At 40.5% G+C, this 24,031-nt stretch overlaps 1 protein-coding gene across 7 annotated transcripts in view; it reads right to left on the reverse strand.

The window, feature by feature from the left end:
* AFF1 (ALF transcription elongation factor 1) overlaps positions 1-24,031 on the reverse strand; it is a 207,162-nt gene that overhangs the window by 176,235 nt on the left and 6,896 nt on the right. For all 7 annotated transcript variants that reach the window (XM_057546856.1, XM_057546862.1, XM_057546857.1 and 4 more), the window contains exon 2: positions 18,410-18,483. In XM_057546856.1, the coding sequence (XP_057402839.1) occupies positions 18,410-18,447 (38 nt within the window). In that variant the 5' untranslated portion in view covers positions 18,448-18,483. The remainder of the gene's footprint in view (positions 1-18,409; positions 18,484-24,031) is intronic.

Raw genomic sequence — 24,031 nt, forward strand, 5'->3', positions numbered from 1 at the left:
GTGAATTGTGAATAAACTTTGAATAAAGTTTAAAGCATTAGATGAAAACCACTTGATGGTAATACTTTCACACAGTAACTAGAATGCAAGTGCTAGTGTGAGTTCCTATCAGGTTAATCTATCCCCACCCCAGTTCCCTCCCTCCCCATCCTTTCCCCCTGGTTCCTAGCAGACACTTGTGACATCAAGGCTCCACAAGTCTTTGCTGAATGGATGAGTGAGTCTTGAATTATCTTAACAGAGAAGACCTTCCATTTAAAGTCAAACAAACTGTACTTCCCTGGTGATGCAGTGGTTAATAATCCGCCTGCCAGTGCAGAGGACATGGGTTTGAGCCCTGGTCCGGGAAGATCCCACATGCCGCGGAGCAACTAAGCCCGTGTGCCACAACTACTGAGCCTGCACTCTAGAGCCTGTGAGCCACAACTACTGAGCCCGAGTGCCACAACTACTGAAGCCCGCACGCCTAGAGTCCATGCTCCGCAACAAGAGAAGCCACCACAATGAGAAGCCCGCGCACTGCAACAAAGAGCAGCCCCCACTCCCCGAATCTAGAGAAAGCCAGTGTGCAGCAACAGAGACCCAACGCAGCCAAAAATAAGTAAATAAATAAGTTTAAAAAAATAAATAAATAAAATTGCAAAAAAATTTTTTAGAAAAGTCCAACTAAGGGAAATGCATGATTCCTTATTTACTTAACACAAAAGGGTAGAAAGTATTACTAATTAAATATCTACTTTCTCTACACAGTTAGGCACACTTATCTTGATGTATACCCTAAACTATATCTTAATGTAATATTGTAATAGGAAACATGAAATGAGGGTTTTACTGAGAAATGAATTCAGAGTGTCATCAACCATTTTAAATTGCCCAAACTCTTAATTATATAAATTCCAAAATAACAACAACAACAAAAAAACAGTCTCATAATCACCTGAGCCCACAGTCAGGAACATTTGATTAAGCAGTTCACACACTGCCAGACCTTGGTCACAGACCAGGATCTCTGAGCTGGGTCTCAGAACAGGGGTAGGGAATTGGGGAGGCAGGCTGCTTCCCAATACTGCCCAATGGAGCCCAAACTTTTAAACCTCCTAGGGACTTTAAGAACATCATTGAGGTCAAATTCTCTGCACCCTGAACACTAAAATGATCAAAGGCAGGTCAATAGAAAGGGGAGAAAATTAGTATTTATTAAATACTGACTCAGTGCAGGCACTGGGTTTTAAAAAATGCATTATCTCATGCAGTTCTCATTATTATTCTTATTTTACAGGTGAAGGAAGTACAGTTTAGAGAGGTTAGGAAAATTGCCCAGCATTACACATCTAGTTGGGACTAGAATTCAAGCCCAAGTCTCACCGATTTCAAAGCAAAATCACTTTCGCTTGAACTCAGACTGCCCCTCCAAGTGGAAATTTAACAGCAGAGTCTCAGTGAGCCTCTAAAAATTGTTCTCCTTACCTCAGTCACTACTGTAGGTTGGAAACATGAGGACAGAAAGGAAAAGTAACAATGATATTAAGAACTATTCCAGGGACTTCCCTGGTGGCGCAGTGCTTAATAATCCGCCTGCCAATGCAGGGGACACGGGTTGGAGCCCTGGTCCATGAGGATCCCACATGCCGCAGAGCAACTAAGCCGGTGCACCACAACTACTGAGCCTGCGCTCTAGAGCCCAGGAGCCACAACTACTGAAGCCCGCACGCCTAGAGCCCATGCTCTGCAGCAAGAGAAGCCACCGCAGTGAGAAGCACGTGCACCACAACAAAGAGTAGCCCCCACTCGCCACACTAGAGAAAGCCCGTTCACAGCAACGAAGACCCAACATAGCCAAATATAAATAAATAAATAAATAAAAAGAACTGTTCCAAATATCTTCCCTTCTCACTCCAATCATTGACTGTGCTCTCAACTCTTTGTCCTTTACAAGGAACACATATTTTAAGATATATTTTCTAGATAAGTAAGGTATATTCCCTGCTCTCATTTATTAAATACACTGTCTCTTTGAAAATCAACACCTCCACCCTTAAATTAAGGATGATTTCATATCTCAGTTATCAAGTGCTCACTGAGGGAAAGTAAATTTCTGCCAGATGTTGAAAGATAATCTAAAATGAAACCTCCTACAACTTCTAACCGTTGAAAGCTTGAGTTATTCACAGGGTCACCACCTGACATCTGTGCAATGCTCTACAGACTGCAAGTTGCTCTCAGGGAGAGAGCACACATCACCTCACCGCAAGCATGAAAACAGCTCTAACTTATCTTAGGATGGGCACCACCTCCATCCCTCAATTTTAAACATTTATTCATTTGGCTGCGCCAGGTCTTAGCTGTGGCATGTGGGATCTTCATTGCGGCGGATGGTATTTTTAGTTGTGGCATGCAAACTCTTAGCTGCAGCACATAGGATGTAGTTCAGGGATCAAACCCAGGCCCCCTGCATTGGGAGCGCAGACTCTTAGCCACTGGACCACCAAGGAAGTCCCCATCTCTCAATTTTAAAACTAATTCATCCTTTTCCAGCCAGCAGCTCATTAGTCACCCCTATCCCCTCCCATCCTTTTTTTTCCCCACCCCACCTTCCACACCCCAATGTAAAGCTTTGTTCCTGCATTACAAAAAGATGAATCAGACTTTGAAGGCTAGCGGGATTTCATTGCAGGACTCTGACAGGACTGGGGGAAACAGAGACTCCACTCTTGGAGGGCACACACAAAGCAGTGTGTGCATCGGGACCCAGGGTAAGGAGCAGTGACCCCACAGGAGGCTGAACCAGACCTACCTGCTAGTGTTGGAGGGTCTCCGGCAGAGGCGAGGGGTGGCTATGTCTCACCGTGAGGACAAGGACACTGGCAGCAGAAGTTCTGGGAAGTACTCCATGGCACGAGCCCTCCCGGAGTCCGCCATTAGCCCCACCAAAGAGGCCGGGTAGGCTCCAGTGTTGGGTCCCCTCAGGCCAAACAACCAAGAGGGAGGGAACACAGCCTCACCCATCAGCAGACAAGCGGATTAAAGTTTTACTGAGCTCTGCCCACCAGAGCAACAGCCAGCTCGACTCACCACCAGTCCCTCCCATCAGGAAACTTGCGCAAGCCTCTTAGATAGCCTCATCCACCAGAGGGCAGACAGCAGAAGCAAGAAGAACTACAATCCTGCAGCCTGTGGAACAAAAACCCCATTCACAGAAAGATAGACAAGATGAAAAGGCAGAGGGCTTTGCACCAGATGAAGGAACAAGATAAAACCCCAGAAAAACAACTAAATGAAGTAGAGATAGGCAACCTTCCAGAAAAAGAATTCAGAATAATGATAGTCAAGATGATCCAGGGCCTCGGAAAAACAATGGAGGCAAAGATCGAGAAGATGCAAGAAATGTTTAACAAAGACCTAGAAGAATTAAAGAACAAACAAACAGAGACGAACAATACAATAACTGAAAAATACACTGGAAGGAATCAATAACACAGTAACTGAGACAGAAGAACGGAGAAGTGACCTGGAAGAGAGATTGGTGGAATTTACTGCTGCAGAACAGAATAAAGAAAAAAAAAATGAAAAGAAATGAAGACAGCCTAAGAGACTTCTGGGACAACATTAAACGCAACAACATTCACGTTATAGGGGTCCCAGAAGGAGAAGAGAGAGAGAAAGGACCCAAGAAAATATTTGAAGAGATTATAGTTGAAAACTTCCCTAACATGGTAAAGGAGATAGCCACCCAAGTCCAGGAAGTGCAGAGAGCCCCATAAAGGATAAACCCACGGAGAAACACGCCAAGACACATAGTAATCAAATTGACAAAAATTAAAGACAAAGAAAAATTTGGAAGCAGCAAGGGAAACACGACAAATAACATATAAGGGAACTCCCACAGGTTAACAGCTGATTTCTCAGCAGAAACTCTACAGGCCAGAAGGGCGTGGCATGACATATTTACAGTGATGAAAGGGAAGAACCTACAACCAAGATTACTCTACCCGGCAAGGATCTCATTCAGATTCGATGGAGAAATCAAAAGTTTTACAGACAAGCAAAAGCCAAGAGAATTCAGCACCACCAAACCAGCTCTAAAACAAATGCTGAAGGAACTTCTCTAAGTGGGAAATACAAGAGAAGAAAAGGACCTACAAAAACAAACTCATAACAATTAAGAAAATGGGAATAGGAACATACATATCGATAATTACCTTAAATGTGAATGGATTAAATGCTCCAACCAAAAGACACAGGCTTGCTGAATGGATACAAAAACAAGACCCATATACATGCTGTCTACAAGAGACCCACTTCAGCCCTAGGGACACATACACACTGAAAGTGAGGGGATGGAAAAAGATATTCCATGCAAATGGAAATCAAAAGAAAGCTGGAGTAGCAATACTCAAATCAGATAAAATAGACTTTAAAATAAAGATTGTTACAAGAGACAAGGAAGGACACTACATAATGATCAAGGGACAAATCCAAGAGAATATAACAATAATAAATATATATGCACCCAACATAGGAGCACCGCAATACATAAGGCAACTGCTAACAGCTCTAAAAGAGGAAATCGACAGTAACACAGTAATAGTGGGGGGCTTTAACACCTCACTTATACCAATAGACAGATCATTCAAACAGAAAATTAATAACGAAACACAAGTTTTAAATGACACAATAGACCAGATACACTTATTCGATATTTATAAGACATTCCATCCAAAAACAGCAGATTACACTTTCTTCTCAAGTGCACATGGAATATTCTCCAGGATACATCACAACTTGGGCCACAAATCAGGCCGCAGTAAATTTAAGAAAACTGAAATCATATCAAGCATCTTTTCTGACCATAACGCTATGAGATTAGAAATCATTTACAGGGAAAAAAAAGTAAAAAACACAAACACATGGAGGCTAAACAATACGTTACTAAATGACCAAGAGATCACTGAAGAAATCAAAGAGGAAATCAAAAAATACCTAGAGACAAATGACAATGAAAACACGATGATCTGAAACCTATGGGATGCAGCAAAAGCAGTTCTAAGAGGGAAGTTTATAGCAATACAACCCTACTTCAAGAAACAACAAACATCTCAAATAAACAATCTAAACTTACACCTAAAGAAACTAGAGAAAGAACAACAAACAAAACCCAAAGTTAGTAGAAGGAAAGAAATCATACAGATCAGAGCAGAAATAAATGAAATAGAACCAAAGAAAACAATAGCAAAGATCAATAAAACTAAAAGCTGGTTCTCTGACAAGATAAACAAAATTGAGAAACCATTAGCCAGACCCATCAAGAAAAACAGGGAGAGGACTCAAATCAATAAATTAGAAATGAAAAAGGAGAAGTTGCAACAGACACTGCAGAAACACAAAGCATTCTAAGAGACTACGACAAGCAACTCTATGCCAATAAAATGGACAACCTGGAAGAAATGGACAAATTCTTAGAAACGTATAACCTTCCAAGACTGAACCAGAAAGAAATAGAAAATATGAACAGACCAATCACAAGTAATGAAATTGAAACTGTGATTTTAAATCTTCCAACAAACAGAGGTCCAGGACCAGATGGCTTCACGGGTGAATTCTATCAAACAGTTAGATAAGAGCTAACACTCATCCTTCTCAAACTCTTCCAAAAAAATTGCAGAGGAAGGAACACTCCCAAACTCATTCTATGAGGCCACCATCACCCTGATACCAAAACCAGACAAAGATACTACAAAACAAGAAAATTACAGACCAATATCACTGATGAATATAGATTCAAAAATCCTCAACAAAATACAAGCAAACAGAATCCAACAGCACATTAAAAGGATCATACACCATGATCAAGTGGGATTTATCCCAGGGATGCAAGGATTCTTCAATATACGCAAATCAATCAATTTGATACACCATATTAACAAACTGAAGAATAAAAACCATATGATCATCTCAATAGGTGCAGAAAAAGCTTTTGACCAAATTCAAGACCCATTTATGATAAAAACTCTCCAGAAAGTGGGCATAGAGGGAACCTACCTCAACATAATAAAGGCCATATATGACAAACCCACAGCAAACATCATTCTCAATGGTGAGAAACTGAAAGCATTTCCTCTAAGATCAGGAACAAGACAAGGATGGCCACTCTCACCACTATTATTCAACATAGTTTTGGAAGTCCTAGCCACGGCAATCAGAGAAGAAAAAGAAATAAAAGGAAAGCAAATTGGAAAAGAAGAAGTAAAACTGTCCCTGTTTGCAGATGACATGATATGATACATAGAGAATCCTAAAAATGCCACCAGAAAACTACTAGAGCTAATCAGTGAATTTAGTAAAGGTGCAGGATACAAAATTAATGCACAGAAATCTCTTGCATTCCTATATACTAATGATGAAAAATCTGAAAGAGAAATTAAGGAAACACTCCCATTTACCATTGCAACAAAAAGAATAAAATACCTAGGAATAAACCTGCCTAGGGAGACAAAAGACCTGTATGCAGAAAACTATAAGACACTGATGAAAGAAATTAAAGATGATACCAACAGATGGAGAGATATACCATGTTCTTGGATTGGAAGAATCAATACTGTGAAAATGACTCTACTACCCAAAGCAATCTACAGATTCAATGCAATCCCTATCAAATTACCAATGGCATTTTTTATGGAACTAGAACAAATCATCTTAAAATTTGTATGGAGACACAAAAGACACCAAATAGCCAAAGCAGTTTTGAGGGAAAAAAGCGGAGCTGGAGGAATCAGACGCCCTGACTTCAGACTATACTACAAAGCTACAGTAATCAAGACAGTATGGTACTGGCACAAAAACAAATATAGATCAATGGAACAGGATAGAAAGCCCAGAGATAAACCCATGCACCTATGGTCAACTAATCTATGACAAAGGAGGCAAGGATAGACACTGGAGAAAAGACAGTCTCTTCAATAAGTGGTGCTGGGAAAACTGGACAGCTACCTGTAAAAGAATGAAATTAGAACACTCCCTAACACCATACACAAAAATAAGCTCAAAATGGATTCGAGACCTAAATGTAAGACTGGACACTATAAAACTCTTAGAGGAAAACATAGGAAGAACCCTCTTTGACATAAATCACAGCAAGATCTTTTTTGATCCACCTCCTACAGTAATGGAAATAAAAACAAAAATAAACAAATGGGACTTAATGAAACTTCAAAGCTTTTGCACAGCAAAGGAAACTACAAACAAGGCGAAAAGACAACCCTCAGAATAGGAGAAAATATTTGCAAACATATCAATGGACAAAGAATTAACCTCCAAAATATATAAACAGCTCATGCAGCTCAATATTAGAAAAACAAACAACACAATCCAAAAATCGGCAGAAGACCTAAATAGACATTTCTCCAAAGAAGACATACAGATGGCCTAGAAACACATGAAAAGCTGCTCAACATCGTTAATTATCAGAGAAATGAAAATCAGAACTACAATGAGGTATCACCTCACACCAGTTAGAACGGGCATCATCAGAAAATCTACAAACAACAAATGCTGGAGAGGGTGTGGAGAAAAGGGAACCCTCTTGCACTGTTGGTGGGAATGTAAATTGATACAGCCACTATGGAGAACAGTATAGAGGTTCCTTAAAAAACTAAAAATAGAATTACCACATGACCCAGCAATCCCACTACTGGGCATATACCCAGAGAAAACCATAATTCAAAAGGACACATGTACCCCAGTGTTCAATGCAGCACTATTTACAACAGCCAGGTCATGGAAGCAACCTAAATGCCCATCGACAGACGAATGGATAAAGAAGTTGTGGTACATATATACAATGGAATATTACTCAGCCATAAAAAGGAACGAAATTGGGTCATTTGTAGAGACGTGGATGAATCTAGAGACTGTCATACACAGTGAAGTAAGTCAGAAGAGAAAAACAAATATCATATATTAACACATATATGTGGAACCTAGAAAAATGGTACAGATGAACCGGTTTGCACAGCAGAAATTGAGACACAGATGTAGAGAACAAATGTATGGACACCAAGGGGGGAAAGTGGTGGGGGGGGGCGGGGGGGTTGGGTGTGGTGGTGTGATGAATTGGGAGATTGTGATTGACATGTATACACTGATGTGTATAAAATGGATGACTAATAAGAACCTGCTGTATAAAAAAATAAAATAAAATTCAAAAATTCAAAGATAAAATACTAATTCATGTGAAAATTTAAAAAAAAAAAAAAAAAAGATGCACATTTCTCTAACTACTGGTGCCACAATGAAGCCATCTCCCAGGAACAGCGTTTTATCTAGTACTCCTTTACAATATCAGAAAAGAAAGTCAACCAAGAGGATTTCTGGCCCAAGCCTCAGTTTCAAACCAGAGCTCAGAAAGTATTTCCCTGCCACCGGCTTCTGCCAAGACAATGTGGAACGGACTTGGGGCCCAGTGACAGAAGGAAGGTAGCTTGAGTATCTGCCACTGATGAATCAGTTAACCTTTCCTTCCCCTTTTTCATCTGTAAAATATAGCCCCATAGAGAGCTGTGAGACTGAAATGAAATCACAGCTATCAAATACTTATTAGCACAAAATCTGGTCACTGTGTTCATTAAATATTAGCTGCTGTTGGCCTCTGAACTCATAAAAGCCGTGTCAGCCAGGAGCGCCCCCACATTCGCACCATTCCAGTATCTCGGGGAATGGAGGCCTTGAACACTCTCTTATCTCTCGTTGAAAACGCATTGGCTGGAGGACAGCCCCTCTCTACCCTCCATCCAGGGACGTGCTGCTCTCCAGCTGTGACCTCTGCTCCTTTCTCAAATCTTATAAGTTGTTTGGAAGATACACTCAGAAGGTGATTACCAAACACTTGGGAAGTCAGTAAACACATGAGAATTCTTGGATGCCCAGCGCCTTACTGGTTTCACTCGGGTTACAAAGGGCAGTCTCTGACCCCCTCAGCTGTTTAAAATCTGGCTAAGGCTTGGACCGACCGCAACAAAGGAGCCAAGTGAAAAAACAGCAAAAGAGAGATAAGCTTGATGGGGAGATGGGGACACTAGGAAGAGAGTTTACTTGAAGGTGGACCTTCAGCTGCAGGGTTGCATTTAAAGAGCAGTTTCCAAGTCTTGGTTCCATAAAATGCCAGGTTATCAGTGCTAATAACAGTATTTTAATAGTGTTGCTTTCAACATAAACATTGATCATTATATGTTCAAATACTATAATTTTGGTTAAGGGTTTTGATCCAATGCAAAGCCTTGTACTACATAAATAAAAGGAATACTAACTTTAAATGTAAGCCTGAAAACAATAACCTTTGGACTTCTGTGCAAAGTTCTAAGAATTTACTTAAAAACTGACCTCTTTCTGCATTGCATGGGAGTAAGGGAGTTTTTCTCTTGATGCTGGGTGGGAAAAGGAACAGAGGAGGGGTCTAAGCCCTCAGTCTCCCCAGAGAAACAGGGCTCAAAAATTCTGCCCTGTTCCCCCCTCTTGCAACAAAAATGCAGCTGAAGCCAGGGCACTTCAATTCTCAACCTAGCAGGAGTACCCGCGGGGCCACCCCAGGCGGAGCCATTTCTCCAGGATTTGCGAGTCAGGGCAAACCCGAGGTAACAGAGGCTGCCTCCCTGTAACCTTAACAAAGATCTTCTCCAGTGGGAGCAGTCAAAATTCAAATGAAGAGTAGCCCCACGCTCTCCACTAGGAAACCCTGTTTTCTTTTAATTAAAAAAAATGTAGAGGTCATCCCTCAGCTTTGCTTACAAGTAATGAGTCCAACAGCCCCCATTTATCACCCCTGGAGATTCTTTTACACTTTGATGTGAAAAGAGTCAGGGCCCATTGTGATGTCAACTACTCCAACAGCAGTCTTTTCACTTGCAAACGAAGCTTGGGCCCCCAGTAAGAACTGATTGTCAGAAAAAATTCATTGCCTTTCCTTCCAGTGATTTATCAGAGATGGGGGAAGAATCTGGCTTTAAGACAACTTTGCAGAAAGGGTTCCCAGCACACCCCTACTGCATTCCCAGCCTCCACTGGTTCTTTCTGCCCCAAATGCCCCTTTCTCAGTGCTCGAGAAAGGTAACCTTCTCTCTTGAAGCCATCCCATCTGGGAGAACTTTCCTTCTCTCTCCTTCAAGCTTTCTTGGGGGCCTAACATTACTTACTGTTCCGGTGTTCCCTCCCTTAGGGCAACTCTCCAGAGCAAGGACGATACCAGTACCCTGGCTTGGCCATTAACAGACCCATAACCATCCCAATAATTAGGTCACAAGGCACCCATTTCCCCATCTTTACCAGTCTCTTACATTAAAAGGAATCGAGAATTAAGGAAGTTTAAAAGGAAAGAGGATTTAAAGATTTCTTGACTCATCCAAGAATCTGAGGTGGTAGTCAAAAAAGAGGAAGGTTCACAGCAGGACTAGGAAGATATTTTTCAAGTAAACTTTAAAAATTAGAATATAACATGCACTCACACATGCATTTTCACAGAGTGACATACCCCTGTAAGCAGCACCCAGATCAAATCACAGAACAATACCGGCACTCTTGGACTATTAACTATTCTTAGCAAAAAGACTTATCTCAAATGTAACTGAGCTTTAGAGCTAACGTCCATTCTACAGGAAATACCTGAGACAGAACCACATGATTCTCAAGCTCAGCACTAGTGACATTTGGAGCCAGAAAAGTATTTGTGGTGGGGGCCATCCTGAGCACTGTAGGATGTTTAGCAGCGTCCCTGGCCTCTACCCATGAGATTATGACAACTAAAAGTCTCTCCAGACATTGTCAAATGTACCCCCCCACACCTCCAGGGGGTAAAAGTATTCCAGGTTGAGAACCACTGGTATATAAGAACAAAAACACATTAAGAGGAGCAGTCAGACAAATCCACAAAGTAGGACATACATTCAAACTCAGCTTCCTCAACCAGTCAATCCCCGCCCGCCCCCCATCCCTGCCAAATAAGCAAGGTAAATGCTCTAGGTTAAGACTTAATTGACAAAACCTAACGCAGTGTACGCACTTTGATTTGGCTGAATTAGGATGTAAACAACTTGAATAGACATTTTAAAACAATCTGGATAGTTTGGAGATGGGTTAATTAATAAATGACTCTAAAATGTTAATATTATTAGGTATGAGACTGGTATGCAATTATGTAGGGAAATGTCTCTTTTTTTTAGGAGATGCACATAAAGTATGCCAGAGTGAAAAAACAGATGTCTGGGATTTGCTTTAAAGCACTTCAGCAAAGAACAAAAGAAAAAGGATAGATTTTTTTTTAAAGTGTGGCAAAATATTGAGAAATGTTCAGTCTGAGGAATTCTCTCTACTTCTACTAATGTCTGAATATTTCTGTGATAAAATTTTTTCTTTTAAAGTGAAGAGGGCTTCCCTGGTGGCGCAGTGGTTGAGAATCTGCCTGCTAATGCAGGGGACATGGGTTCGAGCCCTGGTCTGGGAAGATCCCACATGCCACGGAGCAGCTGGGTCCGTGAGCCACAGCTGCTGAGCCTGCGCGTCTGGAGCCTGTGCCCCGCAACGGGAGGGGCCGCGATAGTGAAAGGCCCGCGCACCGCGATGAAGAGCGGTCCCCGCACCGCGATGAAGAGTGGCCCCCACTTGCCGCAACTAGAGAAAGCCCTCGCACGAACCGAAGACCCAGCACAGCCAAAGATAAATAAATAAATAAATAAATAAAATAAATTTTAAAAAAAAAATCATTTTAAAGTGAAGAAAAAAGTGAGCAAGAAATATGATAAAGTCTATGCTAAATTCGGTTAACATGCCCAGTCAGGGCCAATGTTAATTCTTTATTGCTGCTACAATGCACAAGATTTCTTTCTTTCTGTCTGTCTTTCCCTTGTGTCCCACCTTCCACCCCTGCCTTTCCTCCTTCCCAACCTCCCTCTCTCTCTCCCTTTAGACTGTCTTCCCCTTAACAAGAAGTCTTGGACCATCTCATGCTTTCAGTAGCTTTAATAAGACCTGTTCACTTAACAATATCTATTAACATCTTACCTCTGTAAACACATACAATCCAACGTCTAACATTTTAAACTCATTTTAAAGCAACAAAAATGGTGGCACTCTGCATTACAGGTTAAGAAGAAGGCATCATCTGATGAAACGATCAGAACTTGCTGGTCAAAGGCAGAAATGAAATTGCACAGTGCCTTACATGTTAAATGTTATTTAGTAATTTAACAATTTCTCTCCAAAACAAACTAGTTGCCCCAGCATTCCCTTTAGTCTGATTCACACATTCAACTATTAATTTCTCCAGCCTTTTTCTTTCTCCAGTACAATGAGGCAGATTACTATCTAATCTGACCACATTACAGGGTTATCATGAGGTACAGAAAACAAGATTCAGATTCTGAAATAATGTCCTCCAGGCTTCTGAAAAAGAGGAAACTGGAACTGAGATGCTCTCTTTTCTAAACCTGTTCCACAGATTCCAAAGGAGGTTGACTGCTACAGCTTCAGAAAAAAAGGATTGTTATAACCGAAGCCCTCCAAAAAGAAAAAAGATTCTTCCCCAAATCAGGATAGTATAAAATCAGTATTCCTATAAAGATGGTATAATCCTAAACAATTCAACACAATGTCCATCTTATCCACCACCATGGACCAAAGTGTCACCTAAAATGATATAATGCCAACTGCTTGGACTAGTAGCCATTCTATTTAAGGTGCTGAATAAATATTAATTCATTCTCCTCCAACTCACAGCATTAGTAGAATTCAGGGCTAAAGACAAAGAGAAAAAAACGTACACAAATGAACTTGAAACTGACCTTGGGCACACTGACTTATGAACTTAGAATAATCTTTTTTTTTTTTTTAATTTATTTATTTTTGGCTGCGCTGGGTCTTTGTTACTGTGAGCGGGCTTTCTCTAGCTGCGGTGAGTGGGGGCTACTCTTCATTGTGGTGCGCGGGCTTCTCATTGCGGTGGCCTCTCTTGTTGCAGAGCATGGGCTCCAGGCGCCTGGGCTTCAGGAGTTGTGGCTCACGGGCTCCGGAGTGCAGGCTCAGCAGTTGTGGTGCAAGGGCTTAGTTGCTCCGCGGCACGTGGGATCTTCCCGGACCAGGGCTCGAACCTGTGTCCCGGGCACTGGCAGGCGGATTCTTAACCACTGCGCCACCAGGGAAGCCCATGAACTTAGCACAATCTTAAGATGACTCTAAACGTAAATCTACCTTACAAGAAAGCAATTCCACCCCTAAATAGCTACCCAAAAGAATGAAAACATAGGGGCTTGATGACCTCTACAATCCCTGTGTGTGATTTAGGACAATCCCATAGCCAATATTAAATGTAAAATAGACCAGAGAAAAACTTGTAAGTGTATCCACATGCCCTGCAAATAAACACACTCTTGTTTTTTTTAAAGGTCTATTTCCTCTATCACTCTCCTTCCTATGTATATTATTCCTGGAGTCGCTCACAAAGGAATCCCTTCCATCCAGAGAGTTGCCTCTAAACAAAGCCTTTCTCCTTTAAGGTAGAATTGAGGAAGGTACTGACTCTCCTGAAACCCAGCACTCTACCATCCTCACCAGAGCGATAGAATTAATAATTTATCAAGGACTTATGATTTACCAGGAACTGTGATAAGCACTTTACATACATTATTCTCTGTATCCCCATTTTAATGAGGCCTTAAAAGTTGAGCAATTTGTCCAAGTAACCAACATGTCAGAGATCTAAACACAGGCTGTGGCCCTGGAGTTCCACACTAAAGCCCACTATATCACCCATGCAGTAACCGGTCAATTGGATTTTACTGGTAAATTTACTCAATACTTCTACAGTTGAGTCTAGCCCCTCCAACCCCAAAATTTAACTATCCATTTGGGAAATAACTAATTCTGAAAAAGATTTCCTCAGGTCTGGGATGAGTCTGAAACCAAACTCTTCTAAAGCCATCAAACGGAATGACTCATCTTAAAACTACATATGACAATGACACATACTTCACACTTAGGAACCATTTTCTAAAATAAAGGGAAACAATGCATTCTATATAAGAAACATCATTGCACTTGTAAATCAGGCCTAAAATGACTTGCTTGGGAAATACAGGAAATTTCACAATTCCAGGTGTGGATTATTTACAATGCCCAGGCCAATCACTGTTTCAGGCAAACACGGCCTACAGCCATTAATCTCTCTCCTGAGCATCTGGAAGTCAGGCCCCTGATTTACTTACACAAAGAAAATCTGTCTATATAATAGGTGTTAATCAGCTTAACACCTTGTAGCCTCCTCACTAATTGAGGACTCTCCTCAATTAGGAGAGTTAAACATTATTTCAGACTCTCCTGGGGAAGTAGAGCATCCACGACTACAGCATTATGATTCAGGGTTCACAGAATGCAATCCTTCAAATCTTCACCCAAACTGAAAAGCATATCAGCAAAATCTCCTAACGCGTACAGAAGGGTAAGAAGGGGAACACGGTAGTGACATAACAAAAAGGCATGTTCTCTCTTTCAACAAGGAAAAAGAAAAGTAATTACAAACGCCAGGAAAAATAAAAATACCATCCAAAGGTGAAGGAATTTTAAATGCGGCATGAATTTGAACAATTTACTCAGCTAAAGAGTTCATCTGTCCAGATCAATATGAAATTTCTCAAGTGGTACTTGGGTTGACTTGGAACCCACAGAGGAGAAATGAAACCCTAAACACTATTTTGCTTCCCAATCAAAATAATGTAAATAATGCTTATTGGTTTTTCAGCTTTTATTATCAATTAAAAGACAAAGCTTGCAAGGGCACAGATGATTATAAAATAAATGTACTATCAATCTGGACAATTTAAAACTAAAAGCAGAGCTAACAGTTGGAGGGTAAAGGAGAGAGAAGTGGAAAAACAGTAAGGATAATTATACTATCGTACTAGACTATGAAAAGTTGATGGAAATTTTTTAAAATTTAATATTGATTATATAATATAATTAATATGGTACATTAATTTAAAATACCTTATTATAAAGATATATAAATGTTAAAGATATTCAAGTTTATAAAATAAAAGAAAATAACATAAACATCAAAACTAAATAGACAACATAAAAGAATATGATTATTTTTAAATAAAAATCAAAAGCAGGCAAAACAAATCCATGGTGTTAGAAGTCAGAATAGCGGCAGGCTTTGAGGGAGACAGCAGCTGAAAGGGGACAGGAGGGGCTTCTGGAGAGCTGGTATTGTTGTTGCTTGATCGGTTACACAAGTGTGTTTACTTTGTGAAAATGCATTGAACTGTACTAATAATGTCTGCCCTTTTCAATTTGTTATACTCCAATGACAATTTTTAGAAAGAACAAAACGGGGAGGGGAAGAAAGGTGAGGGGAAATATAAGTAAATCAGATTCAATAGTGTCTAATGCTGATAAATCTGGAAGCCAGGGAATAAGCCTATTATTTACAAGAACTAAAACAAATATTGTCTTTACACATGACATTAATATTCTGTCCACGCTTATGACTTCTGATAGCCCTGAGCAAACTAAGGATTCACACTCAGACTTCTATTTAGTTTGAGCAATTAGAGCTGCCTGCTCAATACACATCTGTTTCCTTTAAAATATGTGCTAGTCCTGGACCAGTTCCACATGAATTTGATTTTTTTGAGGGGGGGGGGACTACTAAAAGATTAAACTGCCATGACTAAACATTTAAACAAGTGAGCTATTTGGTATATATTAAAAATAGAGCTCCATTTAGGATTTCCCCTAGCTTATCACTTGTACTGGGTGTTAAAATTAAAAGGACCACATCAGGGAGGTAAGGAGCTGAAAAGGTAAATGTAACAAATAATAGAAACAGCTCTGTAATTGCTAGAATGTTACTACAAAGGGCAGTTACCTATCCTAACTTAATAATTAGCAACAATAGAAAACATGTGTAAACAATAGACTACAAAACATCTTTTTAAATTGTCACTGATGATGTTGTTAACTATTATAATTGATTCTCCTACCAGAAATTACCCTGGATGCAGTGTCAATAACCAGAAATAGTTGAAAAATCATACCTCCAAAAAATTTTAGAATTGAAATTTAAAATTTCTTCACCCCGTAAATTTTCATTAATCTGATATTTAGATTCCTTTGTAAAAAGACCCAGTTTTAATGTTTTATCAAATTCAAATCTAATTGATTAATGCAAAGGGACCCCAATCAAAATGCCAACAATTTTTCTAGAAAATGACTAATGACTCCAGAGTACACGTGGAAATGTAATCAGATGTGAATAGCTATAAAAATTCTAAAAATGAAAAGTAATGACAAAGAATCTGCCTGAATATTAAGACCTATAAAAATACACTGAAATAGTATAGCACCATTGTCAGAAGAGGCAATCAATGGAACAAAAGAGTCTAACAATAGACTCAACAATCTGATGGAATTTGGACACAGCACTCCAATCAGTAAAGATATATGATTTAATAAATTATGTTGTAACAACTGGTTAGCCTTTTGCTTTTAAAAAAAAGGCTCCAACTAAGCCCGTGAGCCACAACTACTGAGCCTGCGCGTCTGGAGCCTGTGCTCCGCAACGGGAGAGGCCGCGACAGTGAGAGGCCCGCGCACCGCGATGAAGAGTGGCCCCCGCTTGCCGCAACTGGAGAAAGCCCTCGCACAGAAACGAAGACCCAAAACAGCCAAAAATAAAAATAAATAAATAAAAATTAAAAAAAAAAAAAAAAAAAAAAAAAAGGCTCCCTAACATCCCCAGGCTTTTTTCATTTCTTATTAATATGGAAATTTACAACACACACTTTACACTAACTTTAATTACAGATGGATCAAAATGCTAAAAAGTCAACGATCTAAAATGGGTTGCAAGTTAAGAGGGTGAAGCAGCTAACTCAGGGTGTGAATCCAGCTGTGTGGGAACTGTAGTGAACTAGAAAGCATCGTGCTTCCCCAACTTTTTTTTTTTTTTTTTTAACGTCAAGTCTCTCTGGGGCAAGCTGACAAAGCAGGTATCTGCAGGAGGAAATCAGGTGGGAGTTCGGGAGTTCTGGCGGGGAGAGCAGCACCTTGGCACACCTGAGAAGTACTAATGGCACACCACTTGGGACGTTTTGAATTAGAAAGCTCATGACTTCTCAAAAAGAGAAGTAGCTATTCAATTCCATCTGAACGTTGCTATATTGCAATGCAAACCCAATGCTGTTAAGTTTTTTAAGAGAAGATGGAAGTCTAGATCATTATGTAAAAATCATTGGTAGATATATTTTTTTAGAACACTGTGAGAGGCCAAACAAAACCCATCTGTTGACCAGATCTGCCCCATAGGCCACCAGCTTACAAGTTCTGATTAAATGCAAAAAATGAAACCTTTCAAGTGCCAGCAGAGAACACATGACATTATTTTCTCAATCTTGGAGTAGGAAAGACCTTTCTAAGCACAATCAAAACCAGAATCCATAAAAAAGACATTTAACTACATAAAAATTTAAAACTTATGTGTAACCAAACATTATGAATAAGCCTAAAAAAACGGATGATAACAGCTTCCCCTCTGGCTCTAGCAGAATGTGGACTGTTGCAGCCTGGGTCACATGCTTTCCTCTGTGGGGGAGGAGAGTGCACCAAGTTTAACAACAGGACCACCAGGACCACCTGGAGTACAGGAAGAATTTCCTAAATGAACCAGAAAGGAGGAGGAAGTAGGAAAGCATCAGAATGGTCCAGAATTACAGTCACGATCATCTATTACTCAAGAAATATTAATTAAGTTTGAGTCTACATGTCTCATACTTTCATATATGTGTATCTGAGCATCGAATAGTATAAATAAAAACTGATCAGTGATATTAAGAATTCCTTCTGGATAGCAAATGGGTTATTCTTAATAACTGCTTCAGAATATAAATATGCTCCCCTCAACCAACCCTGGTCATGTACTATATGCAAGCAAGATGGCAGTTAACTATATGTACAGAGTTGGAGGGAGAGATGTGAAAGTCATAAAATATAACTGACAGAATTCCCTCTTTCAAAGCTCTCATGATAAGGCAGATTTCATCATGATATCTGTTTCAGCACAAGCTGAATAGGTGTACATTTTCCCAAATCAGTGTAATCTGGACCAGTACCTTGAACAGAAAATTAAGATGCTGATCTAACATCACAACCACATGTTAAAGAAATGAGTTAAGAGAGTACTAGATTTAAAGAAAATATGTAGCCAGTCTAATAGGTTTGACTTCATGTAGAGAAAACAGAAATTTTCACACATTTTCCTGCACCAGAGAGTCATAAGTCACAAAAATAAAAAGGACCAAACTTATTCTTTGAACACTAGATTATAAAATTAAATATTATCATATCCTTGCATCGTGGATTTCATGGTTACCTGTTGCCACTGCTGTTGACTCTTTGGGTAAATGCCATTGCTGCCAGTCAGTGGAAAGCGACGAGTCTATTCATCTGAAAGAGAAACAGTAGCCTGTGAACATTAGCCCGTAAGTAAACTCATAGGTACACCCGACCTGTAAGAAATCTTATTGGACACAGAATTCAAAGTTCCCATTCGAATAAGAGAATGGTTCTTCACCAACTCTCAAGTTGCGTGAACAAACCGGCCAGCATATATCAAAGGCCAAATGTACTTTTGGCCAAATGCACTTTTAATTTTAAGGCTGCTACTCAAAGCAATTTCAGCCAGGAAAAAATGTGCACAAGTTTATCATGAGGAGGAAGAAAGGAAAAAACATTTCCCCAGTGTCTACTTTGTGCCAAGCATTGTGTTAAGCCCTTTAAAAATGACATTTCATGTAAACATTAAAATACACTTGCAAGGTACATACTAATACACCATATACCAAATACCCCATTTTATATATAAGAGAACTGAAACTCAGTTTTAAGTAAGTTGCCTAAGGTAATAGGTTGTGTCAACAACCTCACTAGAGTCAAAAGGGAAAACGGTGAAAGAGTATGGACAAGAAAGAAAATTAATAGTTGATCTTCACATAAGAATTCAACACTAAGTAAAAAAGTGGGCCCAGTTTAAGAGCCAATCTTGAGATTTTACTTCCACTCATAAAAGGTACTTAACCACCAAAGCAATTCTGGAGCATTCTCTCAAAACAGTACTGGTTTTAAAAAGTTGTTATCCAACCTGGGCAGATGGCCTTGGTACTATCTTGAGTATCTCTAGAAACAACCTCTCTCTCTATGGTTAACACTATCAACAGCTGTTTCCTTTTCCCTTTCTTGTATGTATTTGTAAATTTACTGCTCTTATCCTAACTTGCTTTAAATAGTTTCTATTTTTTCAGACATCCTTAAGGCAAAGGGTATGTTACCAAATTATCTTAGTACCAATTTAACAAACTATTTGATACAAATGGAAACATGATGTTAAATTTGTAACAATTTTAGCTTGTCTCCTATTTTAAGAGGCTGTTATACTTTTTGCCTAAGCCTGAAGAAACGCTGAATAGAGTCCTTGAGCTCTACTCTGCCTCTTGATAAGGTCTTTTATCTCCCCCTCCATGAAATTAAAATTGCTGACTTGCTGACTACAGTGTTTCATATTAGTAGATACCACTTGTCACTCTATCTCCTCCCCCAAAAGAATGCAACACGGATGCTACAAATATTCTAATTAAACTCACACTAGTAGAGCTCTAAAATTTTCAGGGTCAAACATGCTTTGGAGTAGGCCACTCCTTCAACTGGCTACAGTGGCCCTATGCAAGTTTCCTAAATTCTCCAACTCAAATCCCAATCACCTCCCTCACTCTCCCCCCTTACTCTCTCACTTTCCCTCTCTCAAACACACGCTTCTTAAAATTATTAATTTATTTTATTTTTGGCTGCATTGGGTCTTCGTTGCTGCCGGCGGGCTTTTCTCTAGTTGTGGCGAGCGGGGGCTGCTCTTCATTGTGGTCCACAGGCTTCTCATTGCAGTGGCTTCTCTTGTTGCGGAGCACAGGCTCTAGGGGCTCGGGCTTCAGCAGCTGTGGCTCGTGGGCTCTAGATCGCAGGCTCAGTAGCTATGGCACACGGGCTTAGTTGCTCCGCGGCATGTGGTATCTCCCTGGACCAGGGCTCGAACCCGTGTCCCCTGCATTGGCAGGTGGATTCTTAACCACTGTGCCACGAGGGAATCCCATCAAACACACACTTTTGGGGGGTGGGGTGGGGTGCACACTGCGCAGCTTGCAGGATCCTAGTTCCCCGGCCAGGGACTGAACCTGCACCCTCGGCAGTGAAAGTGCACAGTCCTAACCATTGGACCACCGGGGAAGTCCCTCAAACACATACTTCTGTTTCTCCTTCTTCCTCTGTCTTTCTCTACCCTCCTTTCCCTCCCCCTTCCCCCACCTCCCCTCTCTCTCTCTTTCTCTCTCAACATGCAGGGCTGGCCCACAGCAAATTATCAATAAAATAGTAGGCATTTGCTTTGGCATTAATCTTCTTAACACTGTAAAGCCTTCTCAAGAGTCCATGATGGCAGTCCCCAACACAGCCCTCCCAGTGAGGATGGCCCACCTGCTTGCGGCCCAACAGCACCCATCCCAGGGCGGATTGGTGGAGAAAGGAGGGCAGCAAGGGAGGGGGCGGGGGGGCTGTTGAGGGATATCAACCCGACAGCATGGTCCTGAGTTCCCTTGTTTGTTCGTTTACTCACTGAGCCAACAAATATTTCCTGGGTATCTACTGTAAGAATATGAGAGTGAAGGAAATAGGCCCTTGCCATGCTGAGTTTACAAACTACAGGAGGTAAGCAAAGATGAAACATAATATATAGATGTTAGACTTTAAAAGGAGAAAAACAAAGTGAACAGTGTAGAGTGCCAGAGAGGAAAGGAGGTAAGGTGTTACAATTTTATATAGAGTGGTCAGAGAAGGAAACATTTGAGCAAAGGCTTAAAGGAAGTGCGGAGCAAACCAGGCAGAGCTGTAGTAAAAGACGGTCTAGCACTCTGGGTGATAATGATGTGTCAATGCTCATGTTCCTCAATTGTAACAAATGCACCACCCTAGTAGGAGACAGTTGATTATGGGGGAAGCTAGGGGTGGGGATGGGGACAGGGAGGTCTACGGGAAATCTCTATACCTTCCACTCAATTTTGCTGTGAACTTAACTGCTATAAATAAATAAATAGGGCAAGCCTGTTTTTTTAAAAAATGGTCCTAGGAACTGACAAGTCCAAGACTGAAGGAGTCAGCTGAATCCCTGGCTCTCACTACTGGTTTCCTGGGTGGGTGAGTGAAGTACAAAGTGAAAGAGACATATTCTCTGAGGGATCTGGCCCCTGGGCACAGCCAGGGACTTGTGTGTACAATTCAAATTCATAACCTTGTATGGTGGCTCAATCCTTTCCACAGAGGCAAGGGCAAGGAGGCTACATCACCAGATTATTGACTCTTACGTCTCACAGGAAAGACCAAATTCAGCCTATGAAAGTCTGCTTAGATGCTGATGTATGTATGATTTGCACAGCTGTACGGGGTAGCCACACAACTCAGATATAAGGTTAGTTAGGTTAGAATGGAGGCCTACTGTAGTCAGGAGGTTATAACCCTAAACTACTGCTAAGAAAGGCAATTAGTATATGCTTCAGTTAATGTCTCCTTCGAAAATCTTTCTTAAAAAGTCACATTTGTACAAGGAGGTTTGTGCAATAAAATGTTGTTTATAATAGCAAAAAAAAAAAAAAGTGGTAACAACCTAATACATACAAACACAGAAATGGTAAATAAATTATGGCACATGAGACACAATGAAACATCAAAAAGAATAGGTTTATCCAAACAAGATGCTGAACAAAATGTACAATGTGAGCCAATCTGTTTGAAAAGAAATGCTTTCCTTTTATATTTATGCATAGCACACACCCATAACACACACACAAACACACACACACAGAACCAAACTGTTAATAGTGGCTTCTCTGGAAAGGGGCACTTTCATCTTTTATTCTATATGCTATGAATCCTTTATTACCTGTGTAAACATTTTTTTTTTCCTAAATATAAGGGTTGGGGGGGGATGTACTGGCCCATAAATATTGAAATCAGAAGGTCTTCCTGAAGTTTTCATACATTTTTATATTATTCTCACCAGATTATAAAGACAAAGCAGAATAAAAAATGGGGGAGAGGGGCAGTTTAAAATCCTCCCGTTAAAAAAAAGCAGTTAAGATTCCAACTTGGCTCTATATTAAAAACAGTAGGGACTTCCCTGGTGGTCCGGTGGTTAAGACTCCGCACTCCCAATGCAGGGGGCCTGGGTTCAATCCCTGGTCAGGGAACTAGATCCCGCATGCCACAATGAAGATCCCATGTGCTGCAACTAAAACCCGGCGCAGCCAAATAAATAAATAACATAACATAACATAGTGCTATACAGCAAAAAGAGAATAAGTTCAAGTGAGACAGGTGATCCCTTTGGGCAAATTAAGCCCTACCAGCCTCAGTGCTCCCATCTGTAAAATGGAAAACAGTCTATTTTACAGAGTTACTGAGAAAAGTGCTTTATAAATCTAGCTAAAATGCCCAGCACACTGACACATCATGGGCATTCAATACATAGCAGTTCTCATTTAAGTCAGCACTGTCTATCTTACTTTTTATGTAAGTGAAACAGACTATGCTTCATGTAGGACTGTACCTTGCCAGATCTATTTAAGTGACCCTTCATAGTCCTTCCAGCCTCTTGCAATGCAAATTTATTCAGAAATAAAAATGTCATGTACATCAAACTACTTTTCTCCCCAAAATAGCAGGTAAAACATTTCAAGTAAAAAAAAAAAAAAAAATTTTTTTAAAGTTTTATAGACATTTACGCCATATAGATATATAATTACAAGGAAAGAAAGAGAGGAGGAATACAGAAAAATGATTCAGGATATTTTCAAATATTCTGTTCTAGGTCATTAAGTGCTCCCAAACCTAGCACATTCTGGGGAACTACTCCCAGGAGTCTTTGTGACATGCTTGTTTAAAGGCCTGCTTTGCAACCTACTAGGTATATAACCTCAAGAAAATCACTGTTCTCCCCCAAGGTCTCAGCCTTCTCATCAGTAATATGGGGCTTCCTGGGGTTGTTGTAGGGTTAAATAAAATGGGTGTAATGTTTTTAGCACAATGCCAAGCTCATGGTGAGCACTCAATAAATGGTTGTAGTAGTTGTTCTGGTTATCTTTCTGCCAACCAAAGCACATGCTAGGGACGATCCATACATTAGAGAAGCTTTTCAACTGGACAAACAGCGCTAAGCAGGTCTCAAAGCCCCATGACCATGACCCAGTTTCCAAAGGAGAATATTAGGAAAATAACTGTCCAGAGACCAGAGGATGTCTGGACTGGTCAGTAGTCCCTGGTCAGATCTCCTTCCCCTTTTCCATACATACCCTCCAGGAATAACAGTCTCTTGGTAATTGGCAACGTGTCATGGGTGAGTCATGGGTCATACACTGTTTTCATCTGAATTTTCCAGAACTCTACCCCAAGCACCCCACAATCTCCCAGGGCCCCAAACTGACCTGAGCACCTACAATTCCTTTAGCTCTCCAGTGCCACATGAAGCCCACATGCCTAGAAATTCATAATGGAACATGATTTCCCCAACTATCTCTTCTCCACTTCAAATCCTTGTTCTAGGGGGCTCTGGTGCTGCCCCCAGACTCAAGTACACATCCCACACCTTGTCAGCTCCCTCCCGTCATTCAGGTCTCAGCTCAAATGATAAATTCTCAAAGAGGTCTCCCCTGAATACAGTAGCTAATGTAGCACTGCTGTGCCCTCCTGCCAACCCATGCTCTATTCCATTATACTCTATACGGATTCAGAATGTGCCTAGCTGCAAGTAACAACTGCTTAATTAATAGAGGTTTCTACTTCTCCTATAGCAAGTCTAGAGGAGGGTGGCTACTGGTATAATTTTAGCTGTTCAATGAGGCCATCAGGAACTCTGGCTCCTTCCGCTCTGCCATATTTAGCATGCTGTCTTTATGCTTGT

Source organism: Balaenoptera acutorostrata, chromosome 5 (genome assembly GCF_949987535.1).
Source record: "Balaenoptera acutorostrata chromosome 5, mBalAcu1.1, whole genome shotgun sequence".
Taxonomy (NCBI): domain Eukaryota; kingdom Metazoa; phylum Chordata; class Mammalia; order Artiodactyla; family Balaenopteridae; genus Balaenoptera; species Balaenoptera acutorostrata.